Raw genomic sequence first — 24,070 nt, forward strand, 5'->3', positions numbered from 1 at the left:
CTGTGATAAAAATTTTATAATAGAAAAGGGGCATTATTTGTGCTGGACCCTGTATTTATCAGTGAAAATCAAGAGAGAGACAGAAATCTATGTGAGTTTTTCCTTAATGGTTAAAGATATTGTAAACCCTTAGCCTTAGAAAAGTAAACCCTAAAATTTTATTTTAAAAATTATCTTATTCAGATGCCTACACATACATTATGTGTACTGTATTTTCAAAAGGTCATTCAATGAATACTTTAGGATGAACAGGTTTTGCTGGCAAAGGATGGTGACTGGATGAATTAAATAAGAAAGGAAGACCCAAATGATCCAGAGAGGAAACAATTAAGGCAAAAAAGAAAAAGCAAAAGGAAAGGCAAAGATGTCAGAAAGGTTAGGGTAATACAATGAAAAGTTTGAAGGGGTCGGACCCTTGCTGCTGAAAGGATGAATGAATGGTCGGTTTGAAACTCTAAACACAGGCGAATCCTTGGAGATTTGCTACAACTTGGAAGGAGATGCTTAGAGTGACTGAAATCAAGCACCAATGTAAAAACCGATTTATAAAAGGTTTGAGTTGATTACTTACTTGCTTGAGTTATTTGTGTTGGATTAAGAATTTCACATTCAATGCCTAAGCTAGGACTTTCTAAACCTATTAAGATGGAGAACTGGTAATTGCCCTGCTAATGTGCCATATCCTTGAGTACACATAATTTCCATCTGAAATGCAAGCAACTACATAGTCCTCAATGATTCAGATGAAGGGCCTAACCCTCTTAGGAAGCAATGATTTAAAAGTGTGCCTTGTTAAAATTATTTTTTGTAAAAGAATCTACACTGTAATAATCTACACTGTATGAAAGGATTGCTGTTTGCTTTCCTTTAATGTTTTGGGGGCGCGCATACTTCCATAGCATTGTTTCAGGTCATGTATAGGACAGTGATCATGTAGGAAATTTAATAGCCTCAAATTTTTGTTCTAATGTTGAATTACACATTGTGCTCTAATTACACCCTAGAAAAGAGGACATCTCAGTCACCCACAAGTCTTGCACTGACATTGTGACCTGTATATCATATGTGATTCCACTGTTTCTCAGACGGCAGGCTCCTTGGTGCCCTTAGGACTTAAAGTTCCTATCTCTACTTACTTTCCTCCCCAGCAGCACGTGAAGAACGACAAGATAATAATAAAGTAAAAATTTCTGTAAAATTTCCATTGGTAGGAAGAGAGTTGTAATCAATTGGCAATCTGTAGGTTGCTGTAAAAATAGTCATGAAAATAGGTTGAGGCCAGACGTCCTGGGTTCAGACCTGGGTTCAGCCTTTTACTAGTGACCTGATCTTCATTTCTGTATCTTAGTTTCCTGATCTGTAAAACGGGGTTGGTAATCCTTTTGTCTTAGGACTGTGGTGGGAATGAACTGAAGTAATTCTACAAATGTCATGCAGCAAGATCAGAGATGCTTAAAAGTGATTAACCATTATTGTTTCTAAAAATTATTATTCAAGAATGCTGCACAGGCGAAAGAGTGAAAAAGTAACATTTTTGCAAGAACGCATTTTCTGCAATTTGTATTTAAATTCATGAAAATTTGAATAGTGAAACCCAAATCAGAAAATTAACATAAATGCCAGCAATTTGGCATTTACATTAAAATACATACGTTTTAAAATCTGGGTGTATATTCTCCTTCATTCAAGCAATCTAAGGATTTAAAAATGCCTTTTTTGATGCCCACGCGTGCACACTGTATACTATATTTCCAAAAGTTTCATTAATAGTTTACAATAACTTTGTTCTGCTTGCAAAAATGTCAACTGGATGAATAACATTTACTTATTTTTAACTTTAAAATTTAATTAACTTGACTTAGCCTACGACTACTGAATCATACCTGAGCACAGTGGAAGATAATACAAGCTTGCTGCCCAGTTCTGCCAAGAACAGAAGGTCGATAGCGAACAGGTACCTCTTCGGTGCAGTGAGGAGGGATGATCAGCTGTGCAAATTTACAGAGAAAAAGAGAAACAAAACAATCAATACTTTTGTTTGAGTCAGCATCTTTGTGTTCTATATAAATGCTGGGTCGGTGTTTGTGTGATTCATGTGTCGCCTTGTACACTTCTCCAGTCTCAGTATGCCTGCTCTGCCTGCTTGATGAGTATCGGCGAAACAGCGGGTGATACACAGTGTTTAGTATTGCTCATGCCGTATCCTTTCCCCAGCCAATGACCTCATGTAGTCACTCACTCTAAATAAGGAAATCAAAATTAACTTTTTAATCTGAGTTCCAGCCTCCCATAATAGAGATTTGCATTTTGTTTAAGAACCTACACATTATTGTCCATTCCAAGACAAAGGCAAACACTGAGAACCTAATGTGTAGCCTTGGTGATGTCAAAAGAAATGAACTGATTCTAGGCATAGATGAAGTCGTGCTTCTCTAGGGTGACATGAATGAAGTTTCCCTCCTTGTCCTATCCTGTACACACTCAAGGTGTGACCTCCTGGAATAACTTGACTCTGAACAGTATTAGTTTGTTACTTCTTTAGAGATTATGAGCCAGCAATTTTATCACAGTGTATTGGGGATTTGAGTATATCATGTAATGAAAATGCTACACTGTGAATAATAAAATATTTAATATCAACACATATAGAATAATAGAATGAGTGGCACATATCTAAAAACTGCATCAATTATTTTTTCACGAATTAGTTTTGCCAGGTAACTTTTGAAAAAGTAAAATTGCAATTTAGTGCCATTCAATCCTTGTGATATATTGCAGTTGTTTCTAAATAAACTCGGATGACAAGGAAATACAAATACAGACTTAACTTTATATTTAGAACTGTGTTACATCCATGTTATGTATGTGTGCTTTATCTATAGCAAGTATTTTTTATCTCAGACTGCTTCTCTGATACCGTGAATATTTTGAGGTTAATTAATGCACATTTCAGGAGTATTAATTAATTTCAGTATCAACCTTAGGGGGAAAAAGTTGCATTTCATATATTCTTTATATTTAGCAAATATGAAAAAAGTTTCTCTCTCTATATAGGAAGGATATACGTATATATGAAGTAAGCAATCTATTTCATTGGAAAAACATGTGATACTTCATTAAATTTTATTTTAATTCTAGTACTACTACTTGCTAAACATGTGGCTTATTTTAGCCTTTCTGCCTTCAAATTCCTCCTGTAAATATGTGTCAGAGACATGGGTTGAACATTGAGTTAGTACATACAATGAACCACTAATTCAATGAAATTCCTTTACTTCCACCTAAAATTTACTGAAAAATGCATTTCCCATGTTCTCAAGGAAAGAACGATAAACACCATTGGTTGGAATTTAACTGAAGTAAACCTACTGGTTTAGTATAATGAGATATCATATACATACACATGTGTGTATGTGTGTATATATACATATATATATGTACACACATATACAATATGTTAAACATAGGACCTTTTTGAAACTTAAAACCATTTCATTACAAGCACCATGATAATAACCAATTCCAATGTGTGAGCTGACATCAGATCCTAGCTGAAGAGGGAAAGGGTTGTGGCAGGTCAGTAAACTGAAATTTCAATACGATACTAGATGATGTTGGAGATTAATTCAGACTTAAGAGATAGAAACTGAAGTATTTAGTGTTGAAAAGGCATTATATAACTTACCTTCAAATGGAACACTGAAGGGATTAAGATGTACAAATTGGCAGTTACAAAAAAAAGACGTGAACGAAGGACAGCATAGGGAATATAATCAACAATATTGCAATAACTCTGCATGGTGACCGACAGTTACCGAATACATCGGGAGGACCACTATGTAACGTATATGACTGTCTAATCGCTGTGATGTACACCTGAAACTAACACATACTGAAAGTAAACTATAATGGAAAAATACTGGTGGGGGGGATATGCAGACAGCTGTAATTGAATAACAATAAAATAATTTTAAAAATCAAATTAAAACGACCCTGAATGAGAGTAAAGAAAAAAATGTAACAGAGAGAAGAAAGAGAAATGTGGCAAAGCATTCCTAGAAGAAACAAAGCAGAAGTTTGTGCGCTGTATTATTCTTTCAATTCCTGTATCTTTTTAAAATTCTTCATAATATACCATTGGAGGGAAGCAAGTTTTTATATCATTCTTTGCCTTGGTAGTCAGTCTGTGCTTATTCATTGAAGCATTTATGGATAATAATCAATATTTAAAAACCCTTACTGTATAAAAATAAGTAATATGCACCCAATCCATAAGTTATATATACATATATTATATTCTTTCCATTTATTATTATTAACATTAATGTGTTCTTTTAATTTGCTCTACAATATATAATACTATATTTAGTAATCTACAAATTTATTTTTGAATCACTTCAAAATATTTAATACTTTATTTCATACTTAATATTTGATGAATGTATAAAAATTGAGTGGAATAAAAGACATAGTTGGAAATATTGAAGCAGAGCCCATATGCTTCATTATGTAATAGAAGTTGGCATCTGCAATTATTGTGTTTATTTTCCCTTGGACCACAGTTTACATTCTTTTGTAGAAGTAGTGATATAAAGGATTATGAACAATTTCAGTTATTTGTAAACTATATCCTGAACATAACATTTCATTTTAATTTATGGAAAATATAGTGTTAAGTAATTTGTGTATATTTTAACATAACTTTTTAAAGATTACACTATATATATCAATTTTAGCAATAGTGATATCTCATTTAACACATGACAATAATTAATTTCACATGATGATATCGTTACTTGGCAATGAGTGATTGACAAGAGGCAGGCATTAAGACATAAATAAAGAAATCACATTGTAGATATTTTAGCAATCTTTAAAAGGCAAATAGTAAAACCCTTCACTTAAATACCTACCTACTGAGTAGGGCTTCATGATTTACAGTGAGGTCCTCTGAAGAAAATAATCTATTGCAATTGTTATTTTGAAATTTCCCTGAAAGCATGGTTTTGACATTCACTGACTTATATGGTACATGCTTTGGAAACATAGATTGTGACGCTGAACCTTCAGATCTGATTTTGTTAGTGGGGGAGGAGAAGAGTGATTGAGGCCCACTGACAGCCTCTAGTCCTTGCCAGGGACTAGAGAGTGAGAAAATGGGGCCGAGAGAGGACAGAGGGGCAGAGCGGTCTGCACTGTCTAGAAGTGGGGCAGAGGTGGTGGGCAGGGACTCGGGACTCACAAAGGGGTGGAAAAGAACGGGTCTGTTGAGACCCTGGAAACACGGAATGACTGTTAGGTCAAAATCATATTACTGGGAAACTACTACAAAAAGTGATCACCAAAATGGTCAGAAATAAGGCAGACTGTATTTACAATTCAGTGCCAATGAACATGAATCTAGCATCTATAATGTCAAAAATTTATATGAACATTCTATTTGGTTTTTTTGCATAAATTAAAATTGGGGATATATATTATAATTATATAAATTCCATTTTTAAATTTTAGACATTTGCAATCTTATTAATAATTGAAATGCTAATATTCCACAGTGTCTGTGGAAATCAAAATCAGAAAATGCTCTGATAATAATAGGGTACTTGACTTTCTGAATATACTTACTGGTGGTCTGTGAGTTTCCAGGACAAAATTGAAAGGATTACTGCTTCTTACTTGCAATTTGAAGGTTTCATGTGTGGGATTAACTAAAGATATGGTCTGAGTGACGTACCTAGAAGGAAAAACAAAGTTAGTAAACTTGTTTGTAAACTTGTTCGATGTTAATCTCATAAACTTGATGACTATTATGGGTTGAATTGCACCCCGCAAAAAGAGAAACTGAAGTCCTAACAACCAACACCTCAGAATGTGACCTTATTTGGAAATAAGGTTGTTGCAGATATTATTCATTAAAATGAGTTCATAGTGGAGTCGGGCGGCCCTTACTCCAATATGACTGGTGTCCTTATATGCAGATGATATGAAGACACAGGAGAAGATGGCCATGTGGCAGTGAAGGTGGAGAACTGGAGTGATGCATCCATAAGGCAAGGCAAACCAAGAACTGCATGCAAGCACCAGAAGAGGGAAGAGGCAAGGAAAGATTCTCTCCCTTACTGGCTTCAGGAGAAGCATGGTCTTGCTGAAACCTTGATTTCAATCTTCTAGCCTCCAGAGCTGTGAGACAATGAAGTTATGCTGTCTTAAGCTACCCAGTTTATGGTACTTGCTATGGCAGGCCTATGAAAATAATGCAATGACTTGTATGAGTTTCAAAATAAGAATCCTATGAACTAATGACGTTTTGCTAAATGAGATCATCCCTGTTTCTCTATTTTTGACATCGATGGTACTGGGCATTGGGTACTAAAACATATCCCAGTTTTAGGAGTGACGTTTGCCAATTATTTTATAACTGTTAAATCCAGGCCAAAAAAGTTAACATAGTCTAGAAGTAATAACAAAGCAAAATAACTTAAGAAAGTTCTGTCCATTACATCAAGAAGATCCGAACTGACGATGAGGGAATAAACCTGCCCCCTAAAATGTGGCTGGTATTTATAGTGAAAGCAAAGAATGGTCAAAAGGCTTCCTAATTCTCACTCCACCATCATTTCTGATGCCTTTTGATATACAGCATCGGAATTGGCATCCTGTAGCCACGCAAATCAAAACCACCCCACACCTGCTAGGATGACTTTTTTTTAATTAAAATATGTATTGGTGAGAATGTGGGAGGCAGGGAACAGTGGCACACTGCCGATGGAGTGCAAACTGGTACAGACACTAGGAAAAGCAGTATTGTCCAGTCACTGGAGCTCTATATGCTACATATGCTATTTGCCTGAAACTAATACAAAATAAAATTGAGTGTAAACTGTAATTGGATAAAAAAGGGTATCAAAATGGTCTAGAAACATATGACAACTGAGTCAACCTCATTAGTCATGAGGGAAATGTAAATTAAAAGTACATCGAGGTAGCACTTCACGTACGCCAGAAGAGTTAAAATGAGTCTTCCAGTACCCATGTTTTCGAGGATGTGAAGCAAATACAATTCATATAGGACTGGTAGGAGTGTAAACAAGGTACAACCAATGTCAAATTTTGTCATTATCGACTCAATTTAAATGATATTACAGTCCCAGGTTATGCGCAATAGAAATGAACACAAATGTGTGACAAAAACATACACGATGTTATAAACAATCGTTTTCATAATATACCAAACCTGGAAAACAGGTTCGTCAACAATAAAAAGGAATACTTTCTGACATCGGAGAAAGCAAATGACGAATAGCACACGGAACAACATGAATGGGCCAGTAAGGCCCAACTATCAATTCAGAGCCTTACATGGAAATATGAGTAGTACGAGCATCAGAGAAAGTTTCTAACAGGAAAGAACAAAAGCATGAAGATACAGACCACGCCTTCTTAAAATGAGCATTCACACCTTAAGGGATATGAGGGAAAATATTACAAACATGGAATAAGAACAGAACATTATATTTTAAAAAACAAACAAAAGAAATACGCAAATAAAAACAAAACAAAACCAAAAATGATCTTGGATGTTGATGCCTGACATAAAAATTCAATAAAACATTGAAATATAAAACTGAGTAAATCTGTCTAAGTGGAAAAATAGAACTGTTAGGGGAAATGCAAAAAAAAAGGTAAGAACATTATTAAAATAGCCCCCAAGTTCTAAATCCAAAACATAGATGTAGGAAGAAAGAAGAGAGAAAATGGAGAAATGGCATAATTCAAGATTTCCAGAAGCTCGGTCATTTGTTTCCACACTGAAAGAGACTCCAACTACCCGGAAAACTCTATGGAAATGGAGCCACATCAACATATTAAGAATTTTAAGGAAACCAGGTACCGTGAAAAACTGTGAAAACTTCAAAGAGGATAAGGATCCAAGACAAGCCTGTTTAAAAACATAGTTACTACCAAGTATGTTTAAATATTATGTCTTTTAATTATACGCTGTATGAGTTTGATTCAAACAAATCAAGTTTTTAAAAAAACATATTCAAAAATAACAAGAAGCTAAAAAGAAAGAGACAGGGCTAGTGCTTTTTAAAAAAAATTTACATTCTTTTTAATTTTATTTTTCCATCCATTTATTCCTTCCATACCCTCTTCCATTTCTACCCACCCCCCTCACCCTGCAATCGCCACCCTGTTGTCTGTGTCCATGAGTTTTTTCTCTCTTTTTCTCTTCTCTGCTTGATCCCCACAACCTCTCATCCGTTGGATTGAAAAGAAAAAAAAAACCCATGATTTTAAAACTGTTTGAACTAAGTGTTTTCATGAATTGCCTTACATTTATTAGTAATTATATATATTTTTTCATATACTAATATATTTAGTGACTAGTATGAGAGTTCAAAAGCCCAACAACTTGGCATTAAGACAAGACCACCTCTGAGATGTAAGATGCCCCAGACCTTTCTGCAGGGTCAGATAAAGTCTGGGACTAAACCTGAAATCACACCCTCGCTCAGCTTCTTCCCTTTTCTTGTCCTGCTTCCCTCATTCTCTGACTGATTTTTTCTAACTGGGATCACTTCCTTAACAAATCCTTGCAGTGATGTTTTGGCTCAAGATCTGATATTAGGAGAATTCAGCACTCTTTTGGTGTGCTAAGCAAGAGAAATTAAGGAAAAGGCAGAGATTTGCCCACTAGCAGAATTTGTGACTTGGTTATCCCTGTGTAGTAGTACTGAACTTGGTTCCAGACGTGTAATAAGAACTCAACCACCTAAATATAAATGGTCATATCTCAAGGGGATATGGTATTAACCAAGTGATCAAAATATTCTCAGTTGCCTATTGCTTACCCTCTGCTTTGCCTTGACCAAACTTTAGTCAGCCTTCTCTATTTCCAACAGTTCCCTGAACTCTGCTTGTCTCCAAGCCTGAGCAAGCACAAAAAAAGTAGAACATGCCTCCCTTCTTGGCTTTTCCTGGGAATCAGTTTATCCCAGAGAGATACTTTTCTAATCAGTTCCCACCGGTCATTTTCCCTTTCCTTGTCTAGTCCTTCCAAAGATTCCGCTTAGCTTGCTCTGCTTCTCCCTCCTTTACCCTACAAAGTAAAAAGCTTTTTCTATTTGATTCTGAGATGCTTGCATATTCCTATCATCAGAGCATTCTCCCTACCACAACAGCCCTCTCCAACTATTTCCATAGCCCTTTCCCTCCCTTACAATAACTGTTTCTAGTAAAAGCTTCTCCTTACTAAGTCCTAACTTGTTTTCCTTTCATATAAGTGTTCCACAGAGTAGTTTAAATATCGAACCTTCCCTGGTAAAGAAAGGTGATTGAAAAAAAATATGCATACATCATTTAAAAATGTTAAATACATTATAACACTACTCTTTTAGACAATTTTTTTTTCTTTCATAAAATAATTTTATTTATAAAACAGAACTTACTTTCCAAGGTCACACTGCACTTCTGGCATTACGGTTGGTTTTGGTAATTCGACAGTAAATTTCAGTAAGTACCAGAATTCTAGAGCCTTATCAGGCTGAAAAATAATGCTGGTGGAGAGAATACACAAGCTCTTATCAGTTGTTGTAGTTTGTATAGTACATTCGGCAGAAAAAACATCCCAAATAGATCTGACAACAGCTCTGTGACACATTCTACTCTCACTGTGGACGTGGTTTCAAGTTTCCTTTTTGCTGAGACAATCACCTCATTATTCAAGAAAAACAGTGCTGTTATTAATATCTGTTTAATGAATGTCTGTTGAACAATGACAAATGCTTAAATATAAATAATTCAAATACCTTGAATAATTATATCAAGAGAAGTTTTGTCTCTACCCGTGATTAAATCAAATTTAGTTGGTTGAATGAAACACATGTCTATTTTCCTGTGAAGGCTGCAGGTGACAGTCTATGAGAAGAGCTGGGCTGGTGTCCTGGCTCTGTCATCTTGTATTTGCGCGACCTTGAACAAGTCCCCTACCATGCTGGGCTCCAATCGCATCATTTATGAAATGGGAGCAATTATTGCTGCTTCTCTCTCATGGCTACTTTGAGAATTCTACGGGTGTATGAATGTAAAATACATGCCTCCGTGATGATAACAGAGTAAGTGCTCAGTAAATATTACCCCCAATTATGTCTTTGAACGCGTGCTGATAAAGGAAATTCAAGGTTCAGTCTGTGCTCACAAAGCCTCTGTAGTCACACCGGGGAGAGGAGACTAGCCCACATTTATAATGGTCATCTATCAAAATAGTGTGTTTTATAATTTGTTATGTTCTTATTTTCATGCTTCACATTACAAAAATTTTTATCCTCTACAATTTCACCATTATATTTATTTACTCATCATTCATTAAAATAAGAATTATTCTAACTCTGAAAGAGCATATAAACAATAGGCATTTTCATGAAATAATGGATGCATCTCATTACATATACCAATACAAAGTCTAGTCTTTATGATAAGTAAGTGGGATATTACTTTGAAACAAATAAAGCTGATTATTTTACTATAAAGTATTTAAGGTAATCATGAACATAGAGGTTATGTGTGTGTGTACACATGTACCTGAGTATACAGTACTAAGTTTTTCATAATTTCCATGCTATAAACACACTTATCATTGCACTGTTAATATATGAGTGTATATTGGTTCATGTTTGGGACACGTGTGTATATATACACAGACAGTCCTGGACTTACAATGGTTCAACTTAAATGGTTCAACTTACCACCTTTCAACTTTACAATGGTGCAAATCCATAGGCATTCAGTTAAATTCGTAAATCTAATTTGGAATTTGGACTTTTTCCTGGGTTAAAAATGATACTCTATGATGTATTCATTGTGTTAGATGGTTTTGCCCAACTGTAAGCTAATGTAGTGTTCTGAGCACATTTAAGGTAGGCTAGACTAAGCTGTGATATTTGATAGGTTAGGTATATTAAAAGCATTTTTGACTTACGATACTTTCAATTTACAATGGGCTTATGGGGACATAACTCCATCGTAAGTCAAGAAGCATTTGTCTATATATTCATCATAGTATAATAGCCTTAATTAATATTCTCTATGTCTTCCAAGAGGATGATCTGTGTTTAATTGAGAATAAAAAATATAAATTAACTCCATCAAGAAAATTGAAAGTTTAACCCTAATCCTTGCATAACCATTTAATTCGACTCAAGTTTTTGTACCTAGAAAAATTTGATTAGTGAAAAGTGGACTGAAAGAGGGTATATGAAGAGCAATTTAGAAATTACTTAATTCTAAATTCTAATAAATATTTTTGCATTGGAGAAAACAATGCTAACTCTAAATTAGTACATTTTATAAATGAATGGTACTTAATAAAGCTAAAGCTATGAGCAAGTGTAATCTAAATGATCATAGCATGCAAATAACCATTTTAAAAGCTTAATTTCAAAAAATCAACAATAAAATATAATTCCATAGTTAAAACATACCTTTCACTTCTACAGCCTGTAGCCGATGGAATGTAGCATACAGCATAGTCGATGCAATCTTGTGAATCCAGCACAAATTCCTTGAGTCCACTAAGGGCAGGAGTTGAGAATACCACTTGAATCTCAAGACTTATCTCCTTCACATTACGGAGAGGTATTTCAAACCAAACGCTCTCCTAGAATTACAGAACAAATATAATAGGCTCTTAGTGTCTGCATACAGTCATTGTTCTATGCAAGCAAATACAAAGAAAACTGTGATACAATATAAGGCTATTTGTTTTATTTTTCTCCTTGATCTACTACCGAATGTATCTAATTTGTTTTTAATCTTTTGCTTTCCTTGATTAGTCTTGGTAAATGGTAACTTTTTTTTTTTCCAGCGAGTTCTCCAAAAGATCTGCCTAACTAAATGCTAAGGACACTGTAAAATTACATTTAAAATACACTTTCCGTCAGCACCATTATTAACATGAGGTCCATTTTTCAATTTCCTCTAGCAGTAGTATCAATATTGAAGCTTCCGCACACACAGGGATCACCTGTAGGGGTTGCTAAAGCATAGACTATTGGCCCCCTACTCCAAAGACTCCGATTCAGTAGATCTTGGATAGAGCCTAAAATCTTGTATTTCTAAAACACTGTCGCTGCTGCTGCTGATTTAGAGGACAGACTTTAGGTAGCTCTGTACATTAGCATCAGGCAGTAAGGACAACCTGAAGTAAGAAGTTAAGCTATACTGATGATATCATTACCTTCCTGTTTAGATTCCTGTCTTCTGCTCTGGTTTCTCCTGTCCTGCTTCCCCACCTCCTCACCACCCCCAGCTACGCACTTAGTCCTGGAAGGCACTCTTCAAGTTCCAAGACATTTTCCTGATCCTCATTCTGACCCATCCTGGCTAATAACTTATTATTGAATCCCATGACAGCCACAATTTCCACTAAAGTAAAAGCTATTAATGGAAGTAAATGTGTCAAAAGTGAATAATAGATAGGACATATCTAAATCTTAACAAAGACCAGTTGTCTACAATGCCTTAACCTAATGAAAAGGGGAATGTTGGCCATTCCTGTCACAATTTAAAAATTGGTAATGGGTGTACTTGGCACATGGGGTTATTTTGAAATGTATCATATCATATTACAGGAATGACCAACAAATAAAAAAACCTGACACTAAGCTGGTGGGGACAGGTGGTGATGAGGAGAGAGTTAAGTTCTTCACAAAACATATCTTCAGGCGGTTCGGGACAAATACCATATGATCTCACCTTTAACTGGAACATAATCAACAAAAGAAAAAAGCAAACAAAATATAACCAGAGACACTGAAGTTAAGAACAATCTAACAATAGCCAGAGGGGAATGGGGAGGGGATAGTGGGGAGAGGGGTTTACAGGAACTACTATAAAGGACACATGGACAAGATCAAGGGGGAGGGTGGAGGCGAAGGAGGGAGGTGGGACTGGCTGGGGTGGGGTGGAGGGATGGGGAGAAAAGGCAGACAACTGTAATTGAATAACAATAAAAATTTTAAAAAGAACAAAAATCATATCTTTAATATAGAAACTGCAGCTTTGTCCATGGAGCAAACATTTGCTTGATTAGCCCTATTTAAATAAATGAGTGCATAAATGTTACGTTCACACACTCTCGGAGCAGGAAAAATTTAATTCACTGAGTATCTGCAGTGAAAACTTCCTACTCTCAATGGGCCCGAGTAAATAAAGATTAGGTTTTGGCTCATAAAGCTTCAATTGCGTCAATGGCAATTCAATATGCACTAGCAGGAAGTATTTTTCACCATATTGTCTCCCAGAAGATAATCATTGAGTTCATTATGAAAGAATTATTTCTGAGGTCCAAAACACACAATAATATTCATTTAAGTAAGATATATTAATGAGGAAATCTTCCATTTTAATTTTTTTTCAATTTGAAAACATTAGAAAGTCAATAAATAAATGGCCCCAAAGGGTATTTTGAGATGTACCATGTAATTTGGAGGAAGTGATAACTCTAATCTGTCTCAGTAATTTTCCTAAACTACAAAGTCAGTGCCAACCGTTTAGAACTCAGAGGAACCAGATCTGTAATTATAAATTGAAAACACCATTGTCATCGCTCTGCTACCGCCACCTGTCACTGTACCTAGTGCAGTCAGGCTTCCCAGCCCGTCTCCAATCCTCCGCCACTGAACCTGAGATGTAGGGAATGCAGAGGTGGGTGTTAATGCCAGACCTGGGCGTGAGGTGCGGATGAAGATGCACTGATAGGCACCGAGGAGCTGTGAAACACCCAGAAGCTCTGGTAGCCTCCATAGGTTTGTTCACATGTATTCTGACATTTCCCATAATGTTGTGGCACGCGGGCGGGGGAGCAACTATGAAAGACAGTGACAATAGAAAGATATCTATTTGCAGGAGCCGATCCCTAGGAGGTACATTCCTGCTTAGCTGTTTAACACAAGTTATAGGTGTTTTTTCTCCCCCACTCTCTATATCTATCTATATAAATATCTATCTATCTATATATATGGATATATGTAGTGATATATATTTATATAGATATAAATAGATAAAGAGGCCATGAGATAATTTTTAAAACTCCAATTTAAGAATTTTTCATAACTTGTCAGGATAAATTCAAAAGGTAACATTTATTTTTCCTACCTTAACTTTTCCTGAGAAAGACATATTCCAATATCATGCACAACTCTTATGACATGATTTTTCACCCAGAAAAAAACAAATGTGAAAATATAAAGGAAAGAAAAAATGCATAACAAAATGAATACCTGAAAATATATTTTTTCATATCATGAAAGCTAAGATTTTAAACTAAAACCTTATTGAAAATGGTTGACAAATCTTATATATTGTTTTGTATTAATGTTTTTATATTTGTCACCACGTGGATGAACAGAGCTTTTAACTATGCCCTTCTCTTACTAGTCTGTGGGGAGATTTCTGGGTCTCACCATTAACAATAGAATGAATTTAATTGAAAGTTGATTATAGAATGAAAAATAAGGAAAGAGTCAGTCATGCAATTATCATTGACAACAGTTCAAATATTTTGAAGGCTGTCGCTGATCTAAAACTTAAAGCATATAAAATTTTGTTCACACACTTAAATTTTGTTTTCAGAAAATACAGCTCGCTGCTATGCTGTGTACTGGGATTACTGTCCGAGGGAAGACGGTGGTTACTCTCATCCTCTCCCACAGCCAAACCATATGACACACAAGAGATGTTTGAGTTTAAACAAAATGGAACAGCAGATATTATTACATGTTAAAATTTCCAAGAAAATCCTAAATACTTTACCCCCACAGGAAATGAATTACTAACAACCAATTGTTGTTTATTGTGAATATAATCTGATTTTTGAAGCCTGCTGTAAGAAGCAAACAAATGTATGTGCTATGAGGGTCTAAATATTTCTTACAAAAACCCTATTTTAGAGAGATTCTAACCATTCATTCATCTCTAGAGAAAATATGGAGATCGGGTTCAGTGCAGCAATTGCTGAGAAGCAGATCGAAACTCAGAGATGGCTTAGTATCTTGAAAGCTCCATTGCCACATCTGATAATTTAAGGGTTAAGTAAAATATCTCTCAAAAGTTTTGCAAAAAACAGCAACTGTAGTCAAACATATCCAGGAACAATATATAGGCAAGGATCACAGTTTTATACTTCAGAAAGTATCCAGAAAACTTTGTGTTCAAGAAGTGCACAAAAGTTGATTTGATAGCATTATTTAAAATAACCCATACTATCTCTACCAACTAAATCTTCATGTCCATGAATTAATAGTCCCTAAGTTTGTATCTTAGGTGATTACTATTAGAAAGGTGGGAAAACTTACTACTACCTTGGCAAAAGTATCACTATTATTGGTAGCCTTTGTGGATAGAGTTAGTGGAAAAAGACTCCATTTCTTCACCAGACTCAGTTGAAAGTGAACATTTAATTAGCACAGAATACCTGTCTATAGTGGCGAAGAGAGCAGTGTAGCAGCTGAGGGTGCGAAGTTTTGCTCCTGCATTGTCATGGAAAACCACTCAATAGAATGAGGGTCAAAACTTGCATTTTCGCCTAAACCTTGAGAGGAATTTATTTCAATGTCTTTCTGAAATAACCATGTTAACCATTCACAATGAAAAAAAAGCAATAGTATAATTGATACTATAATGTATAGTATCAATTATATATAATAGTATATATAATATTATAATTGTATAATCTGAAATAATATACAAATAAGAAAAGTTACAGGTATCCTACTGTGATATGAAATTAGGATTAAATAATAATAATGGAATTTTTTACATGGGGAGGGGAAAGCCCTTTATGAAAAATTGATAAGGGCCCATTTAAAAGTACATTATTCATGAAAACAATATATTCCCAAAAGGGTATATACAAATCAATTTTAAAAATGAAAACACACTTAAGTGCATTAAAAGAGACAGGTGATGGCTCTTTTTTGCTTCTTGCTCAGTCTTCTTACGTATCCACGTGAAGTGCCTTGATGGTGCGTGTTTCTCAACCTGTGTGACGATCTTCACCATGCGGAACTGAGAGTTGTAAAAATCTCAATTTCTACCCATACATTCTTGAAGGGTTAGTAACTCCTTCTCAAAAAACGGGCACTTTATGAACCACTGAACAAGAAGATGCAATAGTTGTTTATAATTTTAGAGTTGCATATATATTTGCTAGTTTGTGTTTCTACTCATATTTCTACTCATCTCTATCCTTATTCTATTTTATTTTTTGTGTGGTAAAATATTTAATAACATCCTTTAATTTTTTTATTGTTATTCACTTACAGTTGTCTGCCTTTTCTCCCCATCCCTCCACCCCACCCCAGCCGAACTCACCTCCCTCTTCCGCCTCCACCCTCCCCCTTGATTTTGTCCATGTGTCCTTTATAGTAGTTCCTGTAATCCCCTCTCCCCACTATCCCCTCCCCACTCCCCTCTGGCTGTTGTTACAATGTTCTTAACTTCAATCCTTATTTTAAACACACGGTTAATAAGGAAGCCAATGTCTTCCCCTGTTTGAGATGCCACCTCATGGTCTGAATTTCTCTTGGACTCATTTTTAAAATTTTTCCTGTCTTGTGTCCTGATACAAAGATGACTTTTAAACTAGTAAACATTTGCCACAGCAAGTGGTTTCATAATTAAAGTTATGTCATTTAAAAATAACCTTTATTTCTTTCTGCTGCAATAGTATTCCATTGTGTAAATGGACCACAGGTTTTTGAACCACTCATTTGCTGATGGACATTTAGGTTGCTTTCAGCACTTCACTATAGCTTTCACAACAGCAGGGATGGAACTGCAGAGTATTACGCTAAGTGAAATAAGCCAGGTGGCAAAAGACAAATACCATATGATCTCACCAATAACAGGAACCTAATGAACAAAACAAACAAATTAGCAAAATAGAACCAGAGACACGGAAATAAAGAACAAACTGACAGTTACCAGAAGTGGGGGCCAGGGGGGGAACGGAGGAAAGAAGGGGAAGAGTTTAGTTAAAGAACATGTATAAATGACCCATGGATGTGGACAACAGGGTGGGGATTGACTTGGAGTAGGGGTGGTGAACGGGGCAAGGGAGAGCAACAGGGGGAAAATTAGTACAACTGTAATAGAACAATAAAAAATTTACAAAATAAAACTTAACTATAAATTAAAAAATAACCTTTAAGAAAGATTTTATCCTGCAGTGATAACAGGGTCACAGAAATAGGACATTTTCATTGAGCGAAATGATCCTACCATCATCATATTATTTTCTACTTAGTAGAAGAGACTGCTTTTGTGATCTATAGTTGAGTGCATTTCAATAGTTTAATCATCCATTTTCTATGCCTCAATGGAAATTTACCCAGAAATCAGATGAGCAAATAATTGATTTATAAACAAAGTTTTTTTTAAGTCTTTTCTTATTTGCTATGTAATGGAGCAAAACTTCAACATTCTAAGTAATCAATCATATAAAGAAATCTATCTTCACATTAAAAAATGAAAATAACCTTTATCATGGATTTAACTATTTGAGTACTAACAATAAGGAAATTTAATTGAATGAAAACATAATTGATAGCAATTAATACTATCTTCATGTTTCATTTAAAACACGACTCTCAACATTTGACTCTTAAATAATCCTGGACATGGAGTTAGTAACACTTTAATAATTCACGTAAGACAATCCTGTTCTTAGTTACTGTTATTTAAAATCCTAAATCTATGTCAGTTGCTCCAAATATGTTTCAAAGTAAAAGGCCTCCTGTAGTAAATAAGCAGAATCAGTAGTGAAAAAGCCTAGAGACACAATGCTGCTTTTATCATATACGTGAGGGCAGGCATGAAGGCGAAGGTTTAGTTTGCTCTAGTAACTCTTGAAACATCCAGGTAAAATGCTAATCAGTGTAGCTACTATAAGGTACCAGAGAACTAAAACAGCTTTTCCATAGCTTTCAAGATACACGTGACAGGATTTAAAATGAAAATTGCTATAATTTGAATAATTTATCCCAATATGAGTAATTAATATGGATTTTTTTAGGGATAGCAATTTAAGTGTACGACAAAAAGCTCTGTCTGCAAAAAGGCAAACTCTGTGAACACTTAATGGGCTCTTACCATAGCAATACAGTTCATTTCAATAACGTGTACAGGTCCCTCAGGATGGATATGGATTTCAAGATCATACCAGACACGTAAATTTTTACTATCACCTGGAAGAAAACAAAAGCATTTCTTCATGTAGGCTTCAGAATACTATGCTTAACAGAAAACATGAACCGATATAATTTTCAAACTCTTTTTAATGGACTCATTTGTCGAGAGTGCTGCGGGGAGGGCGATAAGGTGATTTCATCACTGGGAAGTGCTAACAGAAGTTCTATAAAGCACAGCCACCCACGAGCATGCCCAGTAAAGACTCTCTGCCTGGTGCCTTCATTCCCCGCTAAAATAAACTTATGGATGTTTTACTTTTAAGTTAAGGATTAATATTTCAGAAGAAATAATCAGTCCTTTTTCACCATAATTGCCAAAGCACTCACATATTGGATGCAGAAATGTCCAAACATGGTACTACAATTCACGATGGTGCATTTCCAGTGCCCTAAGAATGCATTCTAAAGACAAAGTCAGGAATACTTCAAGAGATTTCTGGTTTCTTGGGATGGTAAAATGGATCCTAGCAATTTTACCCAAAGAAAGCTGCCATGGATATATGAACCAAGTGGACAGAAAGTTATGTCTATAATTGGCTTCCCAATATTGTTTAAAAGCAGGTATTTGTTGGTAATATCGAAAGTCACACTTCTAAATTCAGAAATCAGTCCCCAGTCTACCTCAACAGCCCCGAGTAGCAGGGCATGTAATGGTATCAAACCCAGTTCTTTTCATTCATTCTCATCTGTTCAGCTTCTCACTTTGCTATTCTGTACTCTCCAGCATTGACCTGGTTTGCAGTGTGAGACATCCTCCAGTTTCAGTTAATCGTACACATTGTCATATCCGTATTGTCATGTTTTAAAGATTCCAAGAACCGATACATTTGACTAAATTACTTAGACAAATCATGAGCCTCTTTGGGCTTCAGTTCCCTCATCTATAAAAGTAAGAGGTCCGGGCTAGTGGAATTCTCAGTGTCTCTCTCTTCTGAGAGAGTGTATTGGTTTGCACCGCATCGCATTGCATTGTATTGTATTGTATTGTACTGTACTGTATTATATTGTGATGCATTATAAAGCATTGAATGCCATTGTAGTATGGTGTAGTATATGGCATTGTATCTTATATTGTACTTCACTGTTTTGTATCATATCATATTGCATTCTATTGTATATTGACCTGTTTTAATACTTTAGCTACCAAGAAGCACTTACAAAATGAATGGAGCTGAGAACAATTCAGACATTCAGAGCAATCAGCTAGTGAGAGGAAGAAAGGAGATCTAGGAGCACTTATTATAAATGCCTGTGAGACGTTCTTGAAGGAAAACTCACCTCCACATTTTGAATTGCTTCCTGTGCTTATTTATTTTATGGACACCTTAAAACCATTAACGTACAAAGAATAAGTTACCAAATTTATCTTCATGTTAGATTACTGAGAAAACCACTGGTTATGTTTCTATTGGCTGCTCCTTCAGTTCTATGAAAGGTCTTGAAATGCTTTTAAGACATTTAAATGTGACATCTCACAACAAACCAAATTTCTTTTATTTTAAATTATTTTATTGTTGTTCAATTACAGTTGTCTGCATTTTCTCCCCACCCCTCTGCCCCACCCCAGCCAAAACCACCTCCCTCCCCCACCTCCACCCTCCCCTTGATTTTGTCCATGTGTCCTTTATAGTAGTTCCTGAAAACCCTTCTCCCCACTGTCCCTTCCCCCGTCCCCTCTGGCTATTGTTAGATTGTTCTTAACTTCAATGTCTCTGGTTATATTTTGTTTGCTTTTTTCTTCTGTTGATTATGTTCCAGTTAAAGGTGAGATCATATGGCATTTGTCCCTCACTGCCTGGCTTATTTCACTTAGCATAATGCTCTCCAGTTCCATCCATGCTGTTGCAAAGGGTAGAAGCTCCTGCTCTGTGCTGTGTAGAATTCCATTGTGTAAATGTACCATAGATTTTTGATCCACTCATTTACTGATGGGCACTTAGGTTGCTTCCAGTACTTGGCTATTGTAAATTGTGCTGCTACGAACATTGGGGTGCATAGGTTCTTTTGGGTTGGTGTTTCAGGGCTCTTAGGGTATAATCCCAGCAGTGGAATTGCTGGGTCAAAAGGCAGTTCCATTTTTAGTTTTCTGAGGAAAGTCCATACTGTTTTCCACAGTGGCCTCACCAGTCTGCATTCCCACCAACAGTGCACTAGGGTTCCCTTTTCTCCGCATCCTCTCCAACATTTGTTTGTGGATTTGTTTATGTTGGCCACTCTGACTGGTGTGAGATGGTACCTCATTGTAGTTTTAATTTGCATCTCCCTGATGGCTAGTGATGCTGAGCATCTTTTCATATGTCTCTGGGTCCTCTGTATGTCTTCCTTGTGGAAGTGACAACAAACCGAATTTCTTAAAATGAAAAGTCTTTCCCTTTCTAGCTCATGTATGCTTTACGGATTTTTCCAGTGCTTTAGTCCACACTGAGCTCACAGAGAAAATAATTCTGAAAATGAAGGGTGTTTGTAACTACAAAGACTGAATGCTCCACGACTCTGGGTTAGTGCGAAGAGCAGTAAAATAGCCTGTGAATCTGTGGGGACTGTATTAGTCAGGATGCACTAATCCTGTGTGTCTGTATGTACTTTCTGGAAATGGCTCATTTAATTGTCTTGTAAAGTCCGAAAATCTGTAAGATAAACCAGCAGGCTGGAGACTCAAGGAAGAGTTGTAGTTGGAGTCAAAAGTTGTAGTTGTAGTTTTACTGTACTGACTGAATGGTTTCTGGCTCAGGGGAGGTCAGCCTTTGTTCCATAATGACCTTCAACTTACTGGATAAGACCCAGTCACATATGAAGAGCAATCTGCTTTAGTTAAAGTACAGAGATTAAATGTAATTCTCATCCAAAATCACCTTCACAGACACATCCAGAATAATGTCTGGCCTAATATCCGGGCACCACGGCCCAGCCAAGTTGACACATAAAATTAACTATCACAGGGACAATAACACCTACTCTTTGTAGTTGCTGTGATGATCACATAAAGCAGTGTTGTGATGAAGATGATTTAATTCCTACAGTGCTAAAAATGTATATCAAATATGAATTCATTGCTTAGAGTGGGATTAGTGATGATTTATTGATGAAAAAACAACAAAAATAATAATAAATTTTAACTGCAGGTTTACGTATGCTAAAACTTTTTTCTAATTATAAAATCAGTAACATTTACTGTAGTAATTTGATATCTTTATAGAAATATTTTATATAAAAATCTGTGTGCATATCTTTAATTATTTTATTCCAAAAAAAATTCTTGGACTGAAATTATTGGATGAAAGGGGATAAACAATTCTTACAAGTTTTAAGCATATTGTAAATGCTCTCTTCGAATTTTTATCAATTGAAATTCCCATTACAATGTATAAGATGATCTCTTTAGGCTTATCATTAATAACTGGGTGTTGCCATTATATTTCATGTTTCATAATTTGGAAGGTTAAAAAGTTCTTATTTAGTTATTTTCACTTCTTTTTTGTCCCAGCTTTATTGCGGTATAAATTATATATATTTAAGGTGTACCATTTGATTTGATATACATTTTGATTTTTTAAAAAATATATTTTAAAGATTTTTTATTTATTTGTTTTTAGACAGAGGGAAGGGAAGAAGAAAGAGAGGGAGAGAAACATCAATGTATGGTTGCCTCTCCAGTGCCCCCTACTGGAGACCTGTCCCACAACCCAGGAATGTGCCCTGACTGGGAATCGAACCAATGACCCTTTTGGTTCGCAGGCCGGAGCTCAATCTACTGGGCCATACCAGTCAGGGCTTATATACATTTTGAAATAATCACCACATTCAAACTAATTAACATACCCATCATCTTACAAAGTTAGCATTTTTTAGTTGGGGGAGGTAAAGATACTTAAGATCTACCTTCTAAGCAAATTTTAAGCATACGCTATCATATCGTTAGCTATAATCGCATTGTCGTACATCGGATCTCCAGAATGTACTGCTCATTTCACATAACTGAAACTTCCCTAACTGAAAAGACATATACTGCTGAGCAATGAAAAACACCCATGTTATTACAGGTGATAGAACAGCTAATCGTGTCTAAACAATGATATGGGAAGACCTGTCTGAAGAACTGGGGATAACTGTAATGTTACTAGAAGCATTTTTCCTATGTCTTAATCTACCTTGTAACCTGTCATCATACAACTTAGACTGTTAAAATTAGATAGCATTCCATTTGAGTCCATTAGCACGACATGACAATATTCTGATTTCCTTTCAAACTCTACTAAGCATTTTTATCTGGTTTAACTTCATGGTTTTTCTGCCCAAGATTTTGATAAGGGCTTAACTTTTAGCATAATCCATCTAGAACAGGCTTCTGTTCTTTGCCTCCCCTGCATGATTTCAACTGAAGAAAGCTTTTTCACCTTGTCTCAGCTCAAAATATTCAACTGATGACTAAATATTGCCATGTAAATGGCTTAATATCACATTAAAATCAGGAAATACAAAACTGTGCTAAACATGATAATCTCCCAGATTTATTTCTTCTCTTTGAGTTTAACTAAACTATCCCATAATACTATTGCCTCTGTGTCTATTCTGTGTGACAAGCAGCTCACAGGGGCCTTAAGTGACACTAGCCCCTCCCACAAGTGCATACCCTAGAAAACAGCCCAGCTCATAATATGACTCCCACAACCACCCGTGTGCTAAGTACTCTCCCCAGCCTCCTAGGACCCTCTCCTTGTGTGCTCATTAGATGAAACCTCCTAGGAAACTTACCAAAATCCCCCTCTTTATGGTTTGAATTGATCAATCTGGCTTTCTAAGTTTTTTTAAAAGATTTTATTTATTCATTTTTAGAGAGGGGGAAATGAGGGAGAAAAAGAGGGAGAGAAACATCGATGTGAGAGAGAAACATCAATCAGTTGTCTCTCAAAAGCATCCCAACCTGGGACCAAGCCCACAACACAAGTATGTGCACTGACCAGGAATCGAACCGGCAACCTTTTACATCATGGGAGGAAGCTCGACCAACTGAGACACACCAGCCAGGGCTCCACCAATCTGGCCTTAGCTTGGGAAGCCCAAAGCATTCCATCCAAAGACACTAATAAAGGCATGTCACCAGGTCTCTGCCTGCACCCTGCTTGTTCTCCCCTTGTAGTCCATAGAGGCCTCTAGAGTGTGCCCTCCAGGGCCTGTGACAAGGAACTTCTCTGTTTCACTTCCCCTTGCAGTCTTTTGGGGCACTCTGACTCACCACCATGTGAGAACAGGGTCCTAATTTAACAAAGTCAACATACTTCTAAATTTCCATCTTAACATTCTCCCACTCACCAAGATACAAACTTTGTTATATTTTGGAATCAATCCTCTCTTTCTCTTTCTCAAGGCAGTCATCTAATAGTAGTTTCTAAAATGTTTTCCCTCTTAATCCGCATACTCTGTGATGGGTAATTGTATGTGTCAATTTGACTGGGTTATGGTATCCAGTTGTTTGGTTAAACACCAGTGTAGACGCTGCTGTGAAAGTATTTTTTTTAATGTGGTGAAAACTTACATCAATAGACTTTGAGTAAAGGAGATTACCCTGCATGACGTGGGCGAGCCTCCTCCATTCAGCTGGAGGCCCTCAGAGTAAAACTAAGGTTACCTGAAGAAGAAGCAATTCTGAGTTAAGACTGTACCATGGAAAACCTGCCTGAACTTGCAGCCTGTCTGGTGTGGAATCTGGACACGATCGCACAACAGCAACTTGTACCTAATTTTCTACCCTGCTCACTTGCCCTACAGATGTTGGAATTGCCAGTCTCTATAATCATGTAAGCCAGCTCCTTAAAATATCT

At 36.1% G+C, this 24,070-nt stretch overlaps 1 protein-coding gene across 1 annotated transcript in view; it reads right to left on the bottom strand.

Annotated features, from left to right (window-relative positions):
- The window catches only part of CFAP47 (cilia and flagella associated protein 47), a 316,288-nt gene that overhangs the window by 62,167 nt on the left and 230,051 nt on the right, over nt 1-24,070 (bottom strand). The window contains exons 51-56 of the mRNA XM_053916952.1: nt 18,154-18,248; nt 11,484-11,659; nt 9,453-9,560; nt 5,626-5,734; nt 3,148-3,150; nt 1,884-1,988 (exon numbers count right to left, since the gene is read on the bottom strand). Coding sequence (XP_053772927.1) covers nt 1,884-1,988; nt 3,148-3,150; nt 5,626-5,734; nt 9,453-9,560; nt 11,484-11,659; nt 18,154-18,248 — 596 coding nt within the window. The remainder of the gene's footprint in view (nt 1-1,883; nt 1,989-3,147; nt 3,151-5,625; nt 5,735-9,452; nt 9,561-11,483; nt 11,660-18,153; nt 18,249-24,070) is intronic.

The sequence above is a fragment of the Desmodus rotundus genome, chromosome X (assembly GCF_022682495.2).
Source record: "Desmodus rotundus isolate HL8 chromosome X, HLdesRot8A.1, whole genome shotgun sequence".
Lineage (NCBI taxonomy): Eukaryota > Metazoa > Chordata > Mammalia > Chiroptera > Phyllostomidae > Desmodus > Desmodus rotundus.